The sequence below is a fragment of the Notothenia coriiceps genome, unplaced genomic scaffold, assembly GCF_000735185.1.
Source record: "Notothenia coriiceps isolate Sejong01 unplaced genomic scaffold, NC01 NC01_scaffold00013557, whole genome shotgun sequence".
In the NCBI taxonomy this organism is placed as follows: domain Eukaryota; kingdom Metazoa; phylum Chordata; class Actinopteri; order Perciformes; family Nototheniidae; genus Notothenia; species Notothenia coriiceps.
The window spans coordinates 28538-47219 of NW_011346258.1; the positions used below are offsets into that span (position 1 = coordinate 28538).

Genomic DNA, 18682 nt, shown 5'->3' on the forward strand with positions numbered 1-18682 from the left:
TGTAGTAAATGAAATCGATACAAAAGAAACCTAATGCTCAATGATCTGCAAATAAGGCTGAAACAAATAAAAAGCTCCCTGCTCTTCCCGCGTTAGAGTTTCTCTCTTTTTTACATGACATAATCAACACCTTTACCACTTATTCTAGAACTCTTACACACTTCATCTCGGATTAGGATACTTGGCACCAAATGCAGTAACAAACAAAAAAATGACACACAAAAAAACATTTTAAGGATATCCAAGCCTATCTAAAATATCACATTCAGAACCATAATATTATAGAAATAAGTTAGAGTAAGAATAATAACGAACTAATGTGAGATCTATATATGAAACAATATCTTATATACTTGCATGGTCTATGGCACTGCTTAAAACATTCTGGTAGGCGATCAATCACGAAGAGTCTCTACTCAAAGGTCACTCTCTGCACACTTCAGCATAAACATTTTGGTAAGAATTATAAATTATCTCTTTAAAAAGTACAGTATATAAAATGAGACTCAACTGATGTGTCAGGCATGGCAATGTGTTGTGCACACAACAACTCAAAAACAAAAATGTATATATTTATATATATATATAAATTGTTGAAATAAACGGAAAGGTTATCTGTTCCAACAAAGGGACCGCAAAGTTTGGTCAGAAAGAGAACGGCACTAAAATCATCAACAACTCTATGTTATACTGTCCAATGTACAAATAAACCTAACAATATAGATATACAACTGTTTTTTGCATTGCACTTAAAACACCTTACATACTGTGTGTGAGTAGCTCTATACAGAGGCATACCTAAAAATGGCAAGTACGGTGTCTAAAAGTAAGTAGTAGGACTGATTTAGATTAGAGTTTTGGCAACGAGGCTGCGGCATGGAAAAGAGTCGTCCGTCCTTTTTTTTTCTTCTTGGGGGGAATGGGGTTGCATGGCAACAGTGAGGTCAGCGATGTGTGTCTGTCTGGAGCCCTCGGTGCTCGTCCACATCTCAACAAGTGTTTTATGGAGAGAAAACGGCAGGGTGTATGGATGAGGTGTCAGGACAACTGCAACTGCTCAGCACTGCTGAAAAACTTCAGTGTACACTTGTGCAAAGTGTGTGTGTGTGTGTGTGTGTGTGTGTGTGTGTGTGTGTGTGTGTGTGTGTGTGTGTGTGTGTGTGTGTGTGTGTGTGTGTGTGTGTGTGTGTGTGTGTGTGTGTTTGTGTGTGTGTGCATGCATGTGTGTGTCCTGTTTGTTTCTCTTGTGTTCTCACAGAGGCGCTTCTCGGAATATCTTCTCCCCCCTTTGGCAACACTTCCCTGTCGAGAGAAAAACACACATTTTTATTCATAAATGCCAAGTAGAGTTTCAATCAAATACAAATGCCCACTTTTTAAATTTAAGCACAAGATGCAGTAAGTAAATCTCTTAAAATGACAAGCATTTTAAGCTATAATTTTTCCACTGATGATGTTTTATTCTGGAATAAAACTCCTTCAAATACCATTTGTGCAAAGTCATGAAAACTCAGACAAATCAAACATACAATGGTAAGAATTATAGTAAAGAAAAATTTATATTTACCACGACATCACTGCACCACACAACACTTGTGCTTATTTGCATTAGGTTTACCTGCCCCCGCTGTTATTCGGAAGGACAGGAAGACAGGCTGGTGGGGGGACAGAGACAGAGCAGTTAGACCCTGTGGGACAGGAGGACCCCCCCCCCTGACACACAGGTTAAACTCACAGGGCATTTTTGGTCCCGTGTGCTAACTACATTGGACATTTTTTAAACATGGCCTTCTGGGATTTTAGCAGTAGTGTGTGGCGGGGGGGTTCTGTCAGAGTGCTCAGGTCACCTCACACACACACTCGATCGTCTGTGTTACACTGACTTTTGATGAAAGACCTGACTTAAGGCGCCTCTCTCTCAGCGGACGACCGTCTGTCTGACACCCTCAGACTGGAGCGCCCATGTTAAACTCTGTCTATACAGTCAGCCCCTCTCTGTGCGCTCAACATATTTCAATTATTCTTTATAAAAGTGCTGCAGGAATGAGTCCTCAAACCCAGGAATGAGTCAGCATTTTTTTTATTCTGTTACCTAGCATCAACGTTTTTTTCTTTAATGGGTTTTTGATTAGATGCCTGAAATAAAAATCTGTGGTAAAATATGAGATTTGTATGCGCCCATCAGTAAATACCCCACTTTGTGAATTGTGAAGCTTTATGTGTCTTAATAAAGGTGGTTATTAAGTGGCTAACTTACATTACTAAACCTTTTCCCGTCATACACAGGTGTGTTTGCTATCATGTCATGAAACCATGGTAAAGCGCATGATGCTTTTTTTACTCCCATTTCATCTGAGAAATCATAAAAGTGGGGATTATATTCAAAGTTTCTCTTGTCATAGGAAACTGTAGGGAGTGTAGTCAGCAGGGTGTTTCCTGTCGGCTGAAAATTTCAGTTCATGGCAGAATTAAATATTTATTTATTTATTGATCGTATTGCTTTTAGAAAGAAGTTTCCTAAATTAAACCTGGTAAGGGATTTAAGGTTATATATTCCACATTTCTAGTGTCTGTTACCACTGAACGTATTTCAGTAGAAATATGAAATGAGGGAACGAGCAGCTTCCCGGCATGCAGGAATGCGTGAGCAATGCTTAAAGCCGTATCTGAAATTTACATACGGCTCTGACTGCTGGTGGGGGACATTCTGATGCAGACTGAATATATGTGTACACTTCTTTTGTAATTGTTGATCAGTGGGACTATGCTTGAAAATGTTCTTTTTACAACAACCTTTACACTACTGGAAATTTAAACTATTAATAATAATACTGTTTGTTGGTAAATGAGCCCACATGAATGTGAAAGTTGCAATTCAAATGAATGCAGGCGGAAGCAAGTGTAAAATAAGTCAAATACATCTTATCCCCGTTAGTAACAATAAAAGCCTCATATACAGGGGTGCACATAACTGGTACGCAGGTACGCATGCGCGGCAACAATCCGAAATGCATACCGTCACTTGTGTCACAAAGCGCATTTGCGTACCGACGTACTTGTGAAGCTTTTCCAGAAGCCGGTTAGATCACCGGACAACAGAGTCGGTCTCTGTATGCACAGACAGGGCTGCTGTTGGTCTGTACAACGGAATTGTGCCAAAACTACGCCAACCGGCTGCGGAGGGAGTCTCCCCCCCTTCACTGGAGAACTGCGCTACGTTGACGTTCGCGATACAGAGGACCTCATCAAATAACTTTGAGTTGAGCCAGAAGTTGGAGTACCAAACACTGACTCCAGGTACTCATCTGAGTACCTCACTGAGAAAGTTATGTGCATCCCTGCTCTAGTTGGAACACATTGAAGGGGAATCATGCACATTTGCAATTTGATTACATGTTGTTCCTATAGTCCCTGTCCAATCATTTAAAATTAACATCAAAAACTATAGTGCTAAATATCAAATGTGTGATGTCATCAAGTATAAAGTTTGGAAGTGAGTCATAGATAATCTCCTGGGATATATAGAAAACTCAAATATTCTGTGGGTCCACAAACTCCTATTGATGTCATTCTTTCTTTATACTCGAAATGTAATACATTTGAGACCTTCTTCTGACTTGAAAATATAATATGAAAATAACATTTTGGAATTCTAAATTAAGTTTGCGTTCCCCTTTAATATCCATATGTACACATGAAATACAAACAGTTGTTTCCCACTAGATGTTGTGAGCAGAGAGCAGACTCACAGACTCAGTCGACATAGATAATAATATCATGACATCACAGTGAAGATGTGGCCCCAGAGGCCCCTCTCTTACCTTGTGGTCCCCCATGCAGACGTTGGGCCCGATGTTATCATAGACTACAGACTTCTCTTCGTTTTCAGGCTGCAGACACACAAAACCAAACATTATGGGATGAAAAGGATGAGATGTATCTGTTGAATGGAACAGGCTGCAGTAACACATGCTGAGTCAGCAGCAGTGTGTGTTAGTACAATCATTACCTCACCTGTCATGTTTATGACACACTCATGGATCAGAAATCAATGCTCCGCCTTCATTAAGCACAATTAGCTGGGTTATGGTGGGGACTTTCCAAATACAAGTCACTTAGCACTGCACCACGTGGCATTCAAATTAATCAGGCTGAAGTGGCTGCACTCTTTTCCATATTTTTGTATCCTAGGAAACATTTTTGATTAACATTTAAAATAATTAGTTTAAGTTCAACAAAATCCTAAACCAGTGCAGTCACTGTGTTCCGTTTATTTGTCATTTGCATTATATCGCTGGTTAATACATATATTTATACATTCATTCCAATCTGTTTTATAACTTAAATTGTATGGGGGAATACTGGGGCCAACATTAAAATAGGCACCAGTTAGAGAATGTGAAGAAATTAAAGGTTTACAATTTGCTAAATACATTCAGTTCATAGAATTGTGAGGGATGGCCGTGACTATAACCCAGCTGATTTACAGAAAGTAAAATGATGTTATATTATTGTTTTAGCGATCTTCTATGACGCCTGATCAATCGTTCATGATGGAGATGCACCACACACCGTACGTTTATTTCATGTTCTAACAGATCCCCACAGAGCAGTCGCACATCATCTGATTTATGAAGGCAGAAGGACCCCCCCCCCCTCAGGGCACGGTGAGGATTCATTCACAGAGTGGACGCTCTTCTGTTGCTACTGTCATCTGATCCTATCTGAGGGAACCATGTTTCCATATCACTGTTACCCGCTCACACATGAATCTGCAGACTGGAGAATAAATCACACTTGTCTGGTTGAACTAAAGACTTTTTAAACAGGCGCCCTAACACACACACACACACACACACACACACACACACACACACACACACACACACACACACACACACACACACACACACACACAGTCTGGTGGGTGCTGAGTGCTTCAGAAGAACGAGACAGAGAGCTTGAGAATGAACCATAAAGTGAAATCCAAATTAACTTCAGCCCAATCCTGCGGCGGGGGGGGGTCAGCTCCACCTCACTCTACCTTTCCTCGGGGACCACGCTCTGGCACCTCTCTATTTGTCTGGCAGCCGGGCCCCCGATTCGCTGCCTCCCAAAGCCAGAGATACATTCATCAAACACACACTTGATAATTTACAAAGGCAGCATAAAATTGTGGATTTTCGGGCTGCGTAATCTTTAGACAGATAAACAAATTACCCGGGGGCTCCGGCAGAGAGGGATTGCTCGCTCGGCTAAACATTCATTACCGGCGCTGGGGGCCGGGGCCCGCCGCGCAGCCAGCGGCAACCTTTGGCGTGTTAGGGCTCGGCAAGCAGAAAATAACATGATGGCGAGTTAACCGAGCGTGCCATGATAGATGAGGCCCGCCGCTGTTTACGGGCTGTGTCTCAACAATCTGTAACGCTGGAGCCACACTGTGTGCTCAGTGAATCATCAGCCAATCTGAGAACACACTAACCGTTCCACCGGCCCCCGCATTACAAGCAATTAGCCGGTGCTTGAGGAGGACAAAAGCAAACAACAACCCAGCTGTGTGTGTGTGTGAGACACTTTTTGCATAATTCTGACACATTAAGTGGGTGAAATAAACTGGCTAGTCTGTTTTTAATACAGTTGTTGTTCTAGTGTGGCCTCCATTGGTAAAGAAGAAGATCAGGAAGGGATTTCTGGGACAAAAGAGAGCCGAACTTCCTGAGTCCGCTGTGGACTGTACCTGCACAATACACTCTGCAGGCCTGGAGGAATACAGGCCATTTCATAGATTTACATGAATCTCCTGGGTAGGATTATCCAAAATAGGAAAAAACATATAGTGTGCAGAAATGCAGGTACTTTCCTTTTATGTGGCTATGTTACAGCATGTTAAACTTGAATTGTCCATTGTAATGTACGATATAATTGCTGTGAAGCTTTTTTATTGTAACTACTTTCTACAGAAAAAATTGTGTGCTTGAAAAGCGTTTGCATGATTTTTGACGTTTGGACGACACACATTTCACAAGCAAAAAGTAGGGGCATGTGAGCGACTCGGACTTTAGAATTGGCGACTTGACTACAACACTGGCTTCATGTCTAACACACACACACACAGACAGATACAACACTGGAGTTTAAGCACTGAAAATACTTAATTCCACAGTGTTGGGGAATCTGAAATGGGAGAAAAACAAAAATCAAAAAGAGTTGTCTTATGGAAAACGGGTTTCAACAAATCTGGGAGAAATGTGCAGAGCAGCCAGACGGATCTCTTCGTAATCCAGCAAACAGAGAGGGAGCAGAGGATGGAGGTGGCAGATTGGCTGCAGTTTACAATGCTGGGATGGATTTGAAGCGGGGCCTGCAGGGTTTCAATCCCCCAGGAAGGAGACAGATCTGCTGCTCCATTGAAACCTTATAAGAGCTGGATATACTGCCTGGGTGGACCCATGGCTTAGCGCTCCAAATTAATATTCACCGACACCTCATCCTTCCATCTGTGAAGTGCCGGAGGGTAATGTGGATGAAGGGCGAAAGAGTGGTAGAAGTAAAGGGCGAGACATTTTTAAAAAGAGACCTGTGTTTCTGCTGAGGGAGGAATGGTGACATTTAGTTTAAAACACAACTCTTAAAAGCAATGGAAAGCCATGAATGGGGTCACCTTCAAGACCAGATCCCTGGCAGAGGCAGACAGCAGGATCCGGTCGCACCAGGCGGGGCATCGGGTGTTCATGTACTGCTTCCCCTGACTGCTGTCCTCACTGTACGGGTAACTGAGGAGACAAAGCAGGACAGTCAGTGACGGAGAGAATCAAACTTCGGTAGAAATGTATACATATGATGTCATAATGAGCTACTTGGTAGTAAATAGGACAGGCAATAAGAAAGGGTATAGACGGGTGCAGGAATGAGTCCCAAACCCCAGAATGAGTTTGCATTTTTTGGCACTTCCCAGGCTTTTTTAACATCATTTTGGTTCCCTAAATAAGGTCTGTGAATAAGACTTAAAATATGTCAATAAATACCCCACTGGTGAATGTCCGAAGCTTTTCAGTGTCTTCAAAAAAGCGTTTGCTAACAAGTGTCTAAATGAGACAACTAAACAACATCACGCCCAACATTAGCCGCCTTTAGCGACAGTGACGCGAAGTCATGTGAGTAAGTAAGTAAAACTTTATTTATATAGCACTCTTCACAACACGAATGTACAACGTGCTTTACAGTATACAGTACACAATACACAATTCAAAGTACAACTATAAAATGTAGAAAAAAGCATAAAAGGCAGCAAGTAAAACATAGGATAAAACACCAATGAAAGACAGCTACAAACTCACCTCCTCTGACCGGGTTCTAGCTTATTTATAGCATTACATTAGCTATCTCTGGCAATTGCATTCACACTTCAACTATTTGTACTAAGATTATTCTGCTGTAAGTATCAGAAACACGTGTTTGCCACACAATTGAATTCCAAAATCCAATGGAAAAATCATCTAATTTAGTCCATGAGCTCTAGCGATGCTAATTCTCTGATCAGCCTTCAGAAACAAGTCATCTCTACACTACTCTATACATATGATTTGTATGAATCAATAAGGCTCCAGAAGCGTAATAAATATGAGACATCATCTGCTTTATTTCAGAGATCAAAACGTTTCCTGAGAAAACAGCAGGTCCATGAGTATGTCCAATCAGAGCCCTCTGTTGTATCAACACACATGAATGGCTCAATCAAAGCAATCTCTCTGTGCCAACTGTGCAGCTTGTGAGTGTGTGCTCGTGAGCGAGAGGAAGAGAGGAAGAAAGAAAGATGTATTCAGAGCGGGCCAGAGGGAGATTCAGTTGCCCATATGTATCGCTACATCCCTACAGAGTCATCAAAAACAGATTAGGTGCCGCAGCAAATGGCCATGAGAGATTGTATCTCTGAACAGCAGGGAACAATCGCATGATTTAAGCTCCGGCAGGGCTGGAGCCGGGCGGAGAGCCACAGAGCTGATACAGATTTACATTGTTGAGAATTCAATTTGCGCCTTCGGCTCATCAAACTGCTTCAGATTTACATGCCACCAATCCAATGTGTTTGTCGGCTCTCATCAGGATGTAAGACCGGGCTTACGTACTGTAAAACCAATCCAATTTGCTCCTTCAGTGCCACACGTGCTAACCGTAGCAGAACACAGAGTGAGGGTGGTGATATCCTAATGATAAAATAAACACACACATCGGCCCTCCAATTCATCACACTAGCCAAGTTTTGATAGCTTAATTGGACTTTGTGCAAAAGGCAGAATGCCTTTTATGAGCCTTTGGTTTGAGTTAGTTTGCGTATTATGTGTGCTTTCAAATCTCTGTGGTTTCTACTGCAGCTGCTACTGTAACTACAGGCATCTTATCCACCAAAATGTACGCTTTTATGCAGGTTCTTAAAGACGCTTTTTGGTAATAGACTCCTTTCCCATTGCCAACCAACTAGTGCCTTTCTACTCTTTCTCTTGGTGTGTCACGATCTAAACCAAGGCCGCGCTGGAGAGCAGGGTTTGAAAAGTCTCAAAAGCAGTTTCGGTGTTTGCTTCTTTTTTGATGACTGTTATTTACTTTATTTTTTAAACTCTCACACTTGTTGGAACAAGACTAACAAAGATGGTTGTCATTCAAAAATCAACAAAGTAAAGTTATTTTCCGTCAATAGAGCTTCATGGCTTTGATGAGAGCAAACTGACCGTATGTGTGGTGTGGTAATAAACTGTAACAATTGTCCAAATCCCTTTATTATACATTTACTTCAATATGTAGAAAAAAAGCATTTGTTTAACTAATGTTAAAGCAACCGGTATTGCTAGTAATAGTAAAAAGTACTACTTTTGTGCTCACAGCTAACCAATCTTATTCCAACCATGTATATCCCTTCTGATTAAACTTAGACTAATGCAAATGGAAAGAATTGAACAATGCTGCCAGGTTTTAATGTTCCATCTTAACAGAGTGGGTTTAGCTGTGCCCCGGTGACCCGGGGGTTAAGGCGCAGACCATGAACCTTAACATCCCCGGTTTGCATGCAACTGGAGACCTTTGTTCGACTGTATTCATGTCACCCTTCTGAAGGCTCAAGAATGATACTGATACTCACACAGGTCCTATCATTTTGTCTTGCTCAGGGCTCTGTCATTTCCTTTTCGCATGTTTATCACTTATTTTACTATGAATGTTAGCTAATCCCCAATCCTATGGCAGTGGCAATTTCTTGGTGGATCAAATATTCTGTGCATATCATGTTGTGTTCATGGATTTTATAAGATGTTCATTTCATTTATTGTTTAGGTGCATTTTATACATAAAGCCTAGAAGACGAAGAGACACACACACACACACACACACACACACACACACACACACACACACACACACACACACACACACACACACACACACACACACACACACACACACACACACACACACACACACACACACACACACACACACACACACACACACAGCCCCCCCACCAGGTGAACAAACAGACCTGCTGAAAGCTACTTAAAGAGGTTCCCTGCCTCCAATTAGCATTAATAGCACTTAAACCATGGGGGAAATGCATGGGGTTTGTGGTATGCTAATAAAAGGGCTAAAGGAGTGATCCCGGGATAAAAGAGAGCATGAAGAATAGGATGAGTGAAACAGAGATAGACAAGGAGGCAGAGGAGAGGGGATAAAGACGGATCAGACAGAAAGAGGCAAAGGGAGGGTGGAAAAGAGCAAGGTCTTCAAAGGCCTGAGGAGCTGCTCCACTTCAGGGTGGCCTGAATGCTTCCTGAGGGACGGACCCCGGCCTTAAACAGCCTGTGAACAATCCTCCTATCTGTTATAGCTTTATTGACTAACAAGCCCGGGGTCATTTTGGTGTTAAAGAGATTGAGAGAAAATCAAGTTTTCTCCCTTTCTCCTTCAAACAATGAACTCCCGCCTGATAGCAAACTTCCCCGAGCACTTCAGCAACAAAACTCCACTATCGTTCAGTCATTTTTAATGACAGCCAGCCATTGTAAAAGCTGATTAAAATACTCAACAATGGTCATTAAAGGGCAATTCTGCGTCCATGTGTGCAGCTATAGGTTGTTCCCCTTTCTGTTTTACCGCACCCTCCGCTGGCTCCGATAGAGATAACGCGTCTTAATGCAACAGCAAACAGTGGAATGGCGCGCTGGGGCCAAAGTGATTAATGTGTCCGATTAGCGAGCTCACAAACTTATCGCGCAAGGTAAACGGTCTGAGAGGGCGTGTGGGATGGAGGCCGTCAGCTCATATCAGACCCTTATTGCCCAAAGCAAGACTAATTACACTAATTAATGGGCCAAGCTGATAGCTGCAACAATTGTGGACCTGTAAAGGAGGAGGCGCTGGACTTCACCGTATCCACACAAACATACAGACCAAATTAGCAGCAAAATTCTGTACACTACAACCTGCTCTGGAGCCAGGACACTGCCTATAATTGTGCAATTGTAAAGTTACAGAGAGATAAATAACAAATACACAGCCAATAATGACATTTAGGAACAGATGTGACAGTAGGAATACGGGGTTGAGTCATTAAAGAGAAGTCTAACGTCCGATATTGCCACAATTAGATGTTATTGAAAAATGTGTTCTCTTAGAGTTTAAGATCCCTTGTAACATTTAGAAACTACACGTACATCTGACTTCCTTCACCTAATTAATGCATCAGGGCCAAATGGTTCATTTTAAGTATGTCACATGCATTGTTTTTCTTTTAACCCTTTAACCCACTGGTTGCCCCTAAAAAACATTGCAAAAAATAATAATTCTGGGAAAAGGATTTTGATTACAACAAGGTCCTCTGCCACAACATGCAGTCATTTAGTCATTTGCAAGGTCTAATTTTCTTAAGTTATGGTTGAGCCAGGATGCATTCCCGATCCACACTTAATACTAATTCTAAAATGCAAAGTGTTCAAAATGTATTATTTGGAAATAATCAAGTTTAATCTAAATGGTCAGAAAATAAACCAAAACAAAATCTTTATCTTTGAATGTTTCATTGATGACACTATTCTCCTAAAGGTGTTGCTAACTGACAGAGGCTTGCTAAATTCTCAGCTTGATTGAAATCCTTATATAATTGTATATTGTGTTTGTGAAATATCTGTAAAAACGAGTTTACGAAGTTAGCATAAGGTATATGATGTGTGAGATCAATATGCAGTTTTGAGCTTTCTGAACAGATCTGGCCAGTGACACCAGTGCCTTTAAATACATTGTCCTTCCAAGAGGCCAATAAAAAACAAGGGTATTCTTTATAGTACATAATATGCTTACACACTATTCAAGCGTTCAGGTAAATAAAAGTTCAACACATATGGGCGTCATAATTGTTGAATGATAAAAATATTTCTCTTGGTGTTTTTTCTTTTTACAGAGTTGACATAAGTACACTGCCTTCCTGCTTGCACTCCCATTCTTTTGTGTAGCTGACCACGGCCAACATGATACATGTGTGTGTGGTCGCCCATCGAGACGCTCCAGCACCCATTGAGAGCTCATTCATTCATGCTCGGTTTGGGGTTTAATGTTTGACTTGGCTGCTGACACATTACCCACATGTGTTCCGGCCGGCCTCAGCTTGTTTGTCTTGCAACAGAAAAAACTGCTGAGGTGAGCACAGGCCCTACCTATGGTGTGTCACTCAGCCTCACCCAGCAGAGGGAGAGGCTCACATGGATTACCGTATACTATACAAACTATTGGATGCATACAAACATGATCTGAATTACAGTTAAAGTATCAAGATATAAGCTGTGTTTAAAATGCAGATGTTGTAGGTAGACCCACTGCTGTAGGAGTACCAACATGCATCCTCAGGACCAGAAACTGGACCCTGGCCTGGACTGCTCCAGACCAGACTTCCTTGTCTCACATTCTCTTATCTCCCCATCAAAAGCTATAAACTGTTTCTACAGAATGACAAATAAGTGACAGACCAAACAGTGGGCTATTTGGGAGCTGAGTATTTAATGATGGCAATATAAACTAGGGATATAGGTAGGGCAGGAAGCCAAAGATAAGTCATAGGAACTGTAACATCAGTTCAAGGGTGTTAAAGAGAACTTGGGATGTTGGAGTGACATGTGGTAAAAGTCAGAAAGTGTGTGTTTCCAATGACTCGCCACCTCCGAAGCTATGTTTGTTTGACGTTGTCAGGGGAGGCTTGGCAAAACACAACACACACATACACACAGATTGAAAAAGATCAGCCAAATGCTATCAATAAAGCTGAATGTTTGCTTCAGTTTGTAGAGCTGGGAGACTCGCAGGCACAACATTGGCGTAGTGCAGTACAAACAGAGCGAAATGCCATCGGTAGCTCAAGGCTGTCAGCCTGCAGGAGTTCAGCTATGACACGCTCCGTCTTTAGCTCCTCTAAATGAAGACACAAAGACACAGATGGCATCCATTTCATCCCCTCGGCGTGAGACTGTGTTTAACAAAGCCTCCCTCTCAGTGGCATCATCTCAGGAGAGGCAATGACACACGACATTGGACCATCTTCAGCTATTATCGCCACAATGGCCCTTCATCATTTTCACAGGCTCTCTAGTAGTTAGAATGATGGATGCGCTGTTGGTTGTAAAACAATGTTCCTGTTCAGCAGATTGACCTATCACGCTGGATGCTGCACTCGCACACGGAGCCACACACTTACAGTGTCTCGGACGCAGTGCTTTAACCAAACAGTGTTGCTAAAGTGCGTCTGTGGTGCTCTTTAGATGGAGTCACACGCCTCCGATCCAGTACAGCATGGCAGAGCAGATAACAAAAAGCCTGTTCATGTTGGGATGCAAACAGTAGGGCTATAGGACTAATGTATGCTCAGTGGAAACACACAAACACACATGCAGAGAGGGTGACATCATACGGACAGGCCTTCAGGGCTGGAGATGTTGTGTGAAGAGTGTTGTTCACAGAACAATGACACTGACTGTGCACAAGAGAGCCATCTGTGTGAGCACTTCCTATGAGCTCAAAACGAGTCTGCAGGAATTCTCCACTGCGCTGAAAACTCTCCCACATGTACTTATTAGCAGTTATTGAGGAACTGGCGGGGAGCCATTCGTGTCACTTGACCAGAATGTTCTCTCTCATCTGAAGGGCAAAGTTATTGTGCCTGGCATCAGCCTTCAAACCTCCACCTTCCTCTTTCGTCAACCTGTGAATGTTGTAGCTTTCTCCATTTTGGCTTGTCTTCAGAGCAACTTTGGGAAATGTATGCTAACGTGCCAAGGTTATTCCCAGGGTGCTTCCCAAACAGTGAAGACACAACTGTTTATCAGTTTCTGCCTCCTTCCTCACCGACATCACCTCTGACCCCTGGGCCACACTCTACTTCTATGTTTCTTTCCACGTCTAGACTTGACAAACATGGAAACATGGGACTGGAGCCAGGCTGCTTCTCTAACACCTTCCCATCGCTCTCTCTATATGTACTTAAAGAGAGGTTTTGGTTCAGCGTAGGATAAAGGGGAAATGCTTTAGAGATATTTGCCTGTGCTAGCAAATTCCCAGGTTATCGGCATCACCCTTTGAAAAAAGAGAACAGGTCACCAGCTCTTTTCCATCTTAAATTATACTTTATGTCCAAGTAGCCACAAGAGTATTTACCGGAGCTATGAATCTGGTTTTGTTCCATTTAGCTTTTTACATTTGAGTTTTGCTAGAAGCACTGTTATAGGGAAAGCAATGCCATTTGGTCAATTGCATTGGTCCACACTGTAATATCTCCAACCATTGGATGGATTATCATGACATTTCATAGTTGTGTTTCCCAGAGGAAGAATCCTATGTTTCTGAACCCATGACTTTCAGTTCAAATCTGCTAGCATGCTAATATGCTAAACTAAAACGATGGTCATGGAAAACATACCTGCTAAACATTGTCCTGCAAGAATGAAAGGACTGTATATGTGGCCTGCCCATAACAACTATCAGCATCAACAGTAGTCTGTACTCCTGTCCTACCTCACTGGTACCCAGATGTTATGTACTGAATGTCTCTATACCTTGGCTCCTCTCTCCCACTGTACAAACAGACAAACGGGACAGCAGCCATACTTTCTTCTCCTACACTTCTCCATCGTTCCTTCCTTCCACCAACATTGCAAAACTTCCACACCATCTTCCTGCTCTGAAATCACTCATGATTTATCCATTGATGGAGTTGTACCGCTGGTCTGATGTCACTCAAAATCCCCCTCAAAGCCCATTCCCAGTAACCATGTTACAGGCAAAATACATTCTTCCACTGCTCCCTCATTGTCCACTGAATTTCTTCCTGAAGCTGGGGTCCAGATTCAATTTTTGCATCGATCTCGTGCAAAAAAAGGGGAAAGAAATCAGATCAGAGGAGTACTAAAAGCTTTCCCCTACATCAATCCAAATACATGAATAAGTTACTGGTGGCTTGGTATGTTTTAGGGGATATTACCTTAGTTGTGCCATTTCAAATATGAAATCAAAAGTACCATAATGTATAATAAAAGTAAACCATTATTTTTAAGTCAAATGGCAATGCTGCAGCCTATGCTAGGAAAATTATCTAATAGATTGTTGCAGTCACAAGCATTAAACACAGGAGAAACTGTGCCTAAATAAACGATTAGTTTCTAACCATTCGCTCATCTATTGCGTCTCAGAAACCTGGTCGAGTGCTCATACCTGGGCTCCTGTGTACGAGCCGGCCTGCAGCAGCCGACTAGCTACAGGTCCAACTGTGACAAGGCCCGGGCCAATTCCTCACCCTGGTGCCCAAGTACTTAAGAGTTGTCACGGCCAACTTTCACAGACGACTTTTTGAAAGCAAAGAGATATGCATTTACAGCATGAAGCCTCTGCAGTGACACAGGGTGAAAAATGCATGTTTCATAATGTACAATAAAACCTACCAAAACTGGATGTCCATTCAAAAACACTCGCGACTGGTCTTTAACCTCCCTAAGTCCTCCCACACTGCCAAACTTGTCCCTACTTCCACTGACTACCAGCCTGAATCTACTTTAAGACACTGGTACTGGCCTACCTTGCTGTGAAAGGATCAGGACATTCCTTCCAACATTTAGGAGATGGTAAAACCAAACAGTCCCGTAGAATCCCTTCGCTCCGCATCGGCCAATAGCCTCTCTACTCACTCCCTTCCTCACTGGAACCACGTCGTACCCCTCTACAAAAACACCTGTCGTGGTTCCAAAATGGTGGAAGTAGAGTAGACAGTATTCTGTTGCATACTGAAAACACGTTTGGACACTACTATGGCAAATAGTACATGTACTGGTGCCCGTGTGGAGGACACAGGTTTGAATCCAGCCTGGGATCATTTACAAATGCCATCCCTTCTGTCTCCCTATTTCAACTCAGTCAATTTCCAATAAAGGCTAATCCAGCCCAAAAATATAAAAACATTTTTAATTCTGTACTTAGCTTTGGAAAGGTTTGGCTTATTTGAAACCGGATGCACTATCACTTATATTGGTTTGAGTGAGAGCTAATGTACCTGCAGAATTATTGTGGTTGCATCTTCATGGTTGAATGCACTTAATGTAAGTCACTTTGGATAAAAGTGTCAGCTAAACGTAATGTAAAAGATGTGATGAAACTGAAACGCTGGCCAGGGATGCTTCAGGTGTAGTAACATACATAGATGTAGTAGTTGCTGCATTGAGGCTATCTCTGGTATGTAAATCAGTCCAATCCAGTCCTTAGGTCAACCTTGACAACACGTCTAATTTTGTGACAACTTCCTACCCACCAGTGGACAGCACAGACAGAATCATCTCGCAGATTAAATGGTAGTGACTAGTATTGATTTATAGATCTGAACAAAAGTGAGCCGTGTGCGTGCATGAGTGTGTGTGTGTCAGCGAGGGTGTGTTCTGATGGCCTGCATTAAAAAGAGTAATAACCTCACAGATGGCGAGGGGCCGGTCCGGAGCGGGCTATGTGATGGAGAACAATCGTTGAGGCTTGATTGCTCAAGGAGCACAAGGCAGACCTGACAGGGGGAGGGGTGTGTGTGTGTATGAAGTGGGAGGAGGGGGTTGTTTAAGTTTAACTAGGCCACTGCTACCCATTACAAGGCTGACAATGATATGGTTTGTCGCGCGCACAGAGTAGATCAAATCAAATTTCATATGCTGCTCCCGGGTTTCATCTATTTGATTCATCATCACCTCAAGTATGTGGAAATCATTTGTATTCTTCCAGAGCAGCCCATTCATCCCTCCCTGCGGAGAGATGATTCAGTATTATATGGATAGGTGCAAAAGTCAGCCAGTGTAAAAGGACAATAAATCCACCTGTCACTTATGCAAAGTGATGTAAATGGGGGTCTCTGATTAAGACACAGAGTCATTTAAAAAACTGGGACTGGCAGAACCTTGACACATGCACTCTCTCTTCCACACACACTGTCTGTAGCTGCGTTTTACACATGTATGCACACCATCTCAAACTCACACACACGCTTTGATAGTATCTCAAGCCCACTCTCCTCTCACACTAAAATCCCCCGCCGCCCCACGCTGCCACCAGAGCGGTTTATCAAGTAATTATTGTTTGATTACAGCGTTTCATTATCTGCACTGATTGAGTCACAACCGACGCCAAAGGTCAAGCGCCATTAACGCGCTGCTCCCGAAACATATTTCCACGCTGGCCGCGTGTTTGCCCTCCCTCTCCTCTGAAAAGGCTAATTGCAAATGCATTTGTTTGAGGAAGAGGAGAGGAGACCACCCGCTCCAGTCTCCCCCATGTCCCACTGAGACGGAATATCAATGCAGCCCAAAGCACGCCGACACACACATGAAAAAACACACACATGGGAGCAGTTTGGGACCGTATCCAATCATACTTAACAACTGATAGCCATCAAATACAGATCCAAATGTGTTCATAAAACCATTTTGGACAATAAGGGGATGATTGACTTCTTCTCATTTTACATATTAATTATGAGTTCTTCATGGCCAAGATCTGGTCAACATCACTGCATTTACCAACATGTGATTGTACCCTGTGTAGTTCAAACACTGTTTATGTCATGCAGCTCTAATAAAGGCTGGTTCAGTAGGAAACGGCACAACTCTCCTGGATTATTTTAGTTTTATATTTATAAATGCGTTAATAACTGCATTTTTGAGAATAAAACGTTGGATGACTAAATGTTTGCTTGTTATAGTGCCTTTGGAGTTTGCAGTGAGAACAGACATGCATCTGTTTCTAACACAACTTCATTCTACCAACAATCTGATTGTTTGGTAAACAGGGAGAAGAAAACGTGCCTCTAAAGCAGAGTAATAGGTCCCTGATCTGAAATCAGCTTCACCTAGCCTTTTTGCAAATTGTGCTGCTGTACATCCAAAATGTGCTTGGAAACTTGCAACCAATCGAAAAGGAAACTTGCTGTTGTCGTTGCGCTGGAAGTTGAAATGATTTCAAATTTGACCTTGATGCGCCCAACCTCGCAGTGACCAAATCGCGTATCATGTGAGCGCAGCTTAAGAGACGCAGTAATGTTCAACATAATGTAAATACACTGCTAATAGGCAAGGCAAGGCAAGGCAAGTTTATTTATATAGCACTTTTCTGTACGCGACAATTCAAAGTGCTTAATAAAGAAATAACCAAATATTATGAATATAGTTGACCAAGCCATGCTGCTAGAGCGGCTTTAAAGAGACATCAGGACCTAATACCATTGCTGTCATTTCAGTAGCAGAGAATCAGACAGTACTGTAGTTACGTAGGTGTTGGTGTGAATGCATGTGTGGGAGTGATGTAAAATGGCTTCCTACCTGGGTGGGAAGGAGATCTCCAGCTCATGCAGCCGATCCTTGTACACCGACAGCTCTTTGTCATACTCTAAAAGCTGTGGAAAAACAAAATAAAAAGAACAGGAATTATGAGTGAGAGAAATTGTTATTCACATTTTTTTTTTGTCTACATTTCTGGATCAAGGGAAATTCAACGGAAATTGCTTAACATAAATACATTTTTTTTTAAAAACACATTCTCAAAACGTTGGTTGGCAGTAACAGTTTTCCCATGAGCTGTCATAGGTCAAACTCTAGAATTGTCTTCTGTAAAATAAGAAAAAGAAGTAGACTCATTCCAAAAAACAGGCACATGGCAAGACAAATTGAGGACAAAAAACAGCCTTTTTTTGGACATTTTTATTTGATATCTGATATTAACTTAGAAGCCACTACTTATCTATCATGAACCCTAGTGAGGGGTGGATGAGAATAAGCCAAATGAGAGTGCAGGAGAGTAGGTTCCATTTTTTGCTATATTTAGTTATCTCCATGTTCCCCACGCTGGAGAAAATGGAAAGCAGTTGACCATTCATGTGTGTGTGCTACTAGCCCTGTCCAATGGGGGTCTATTTCTCCACACTGACAGTGCATCCACACACTCTTCATCAATCATGTCTCCTCACCCAGCTGTACTCACTCACTAGAGTGTACACACACACGTCTCCCAATTTCCCCCCTTTCACAAAACCCATAAATCATTAGTGAAAAGTGCAATTAGCGACTCCTTGTACACATTAATTATCTGGGAGATGAACAGGTAGCTCTGGCACCTGCATGACTGCCTCCCTGAGAGA

The 18682-nt window shown here is 42.3% G+C and overlaps 1 protein-coding gene across 1 annotated transcript; it reads right to left on the reverse strand.

Annotated features, from left to right (window-relative positions):
* Window positions 1–1172: 1172 nt before the first annotated feature.
* On the reverse strand, window positions 1173–17947 carry LOC104947965 (type I inositol 1,4,5-trisphosphate 5-phosphatase). Its single transcript, XM_010774089.1, has 5 exons — window positions 17868–17947; window positions 6662–6773; window positions 3822–3890; window positions 1619–1655; window positions 1173–1302 (listed from the first exon to the last, which is right to left on the reverse strand). Exons 2-5 carry the CDS (start codon window positions 6731–6733, stop codon window positions 1253–1255), a joined length of 228 nt encoding a protein of 75 aa, XP_010772391.1. The 5' UTR covers window positions 6734–6773; window positions 17868–17947; the 3' UTR covers window positions 1173–1252.
* Between the last annotated feature and the right edge of the window lie 735 nt (window positions 17948–18682).

Excerpts from the sequence above, each read along its gene's own strand:
- LOC104947965 (XM_010774089.1), bottom strand. The coding sequence starts at position 6,733 with ATGAACACCCGATGCCCCGCCTGGTGCGACCGGATCCTGCTGTCTGCC. Across the intron at positions 1,656-3,821 it reads TCTGCATGGGGGACCACAAG|CCTGTCTTCCTGTCCTTCCG; the intron begins GTAAGAGAGGGG and ends TCCCCCCACCAG. Across the intron at positions 1,303-1,618 it reads CCGAATAACAGCGGGGGCAG|GGAAGTGTTGCCAAAGGGGG; the intron begins GTAAACCTAATG and ends TTCTCTCGACAG.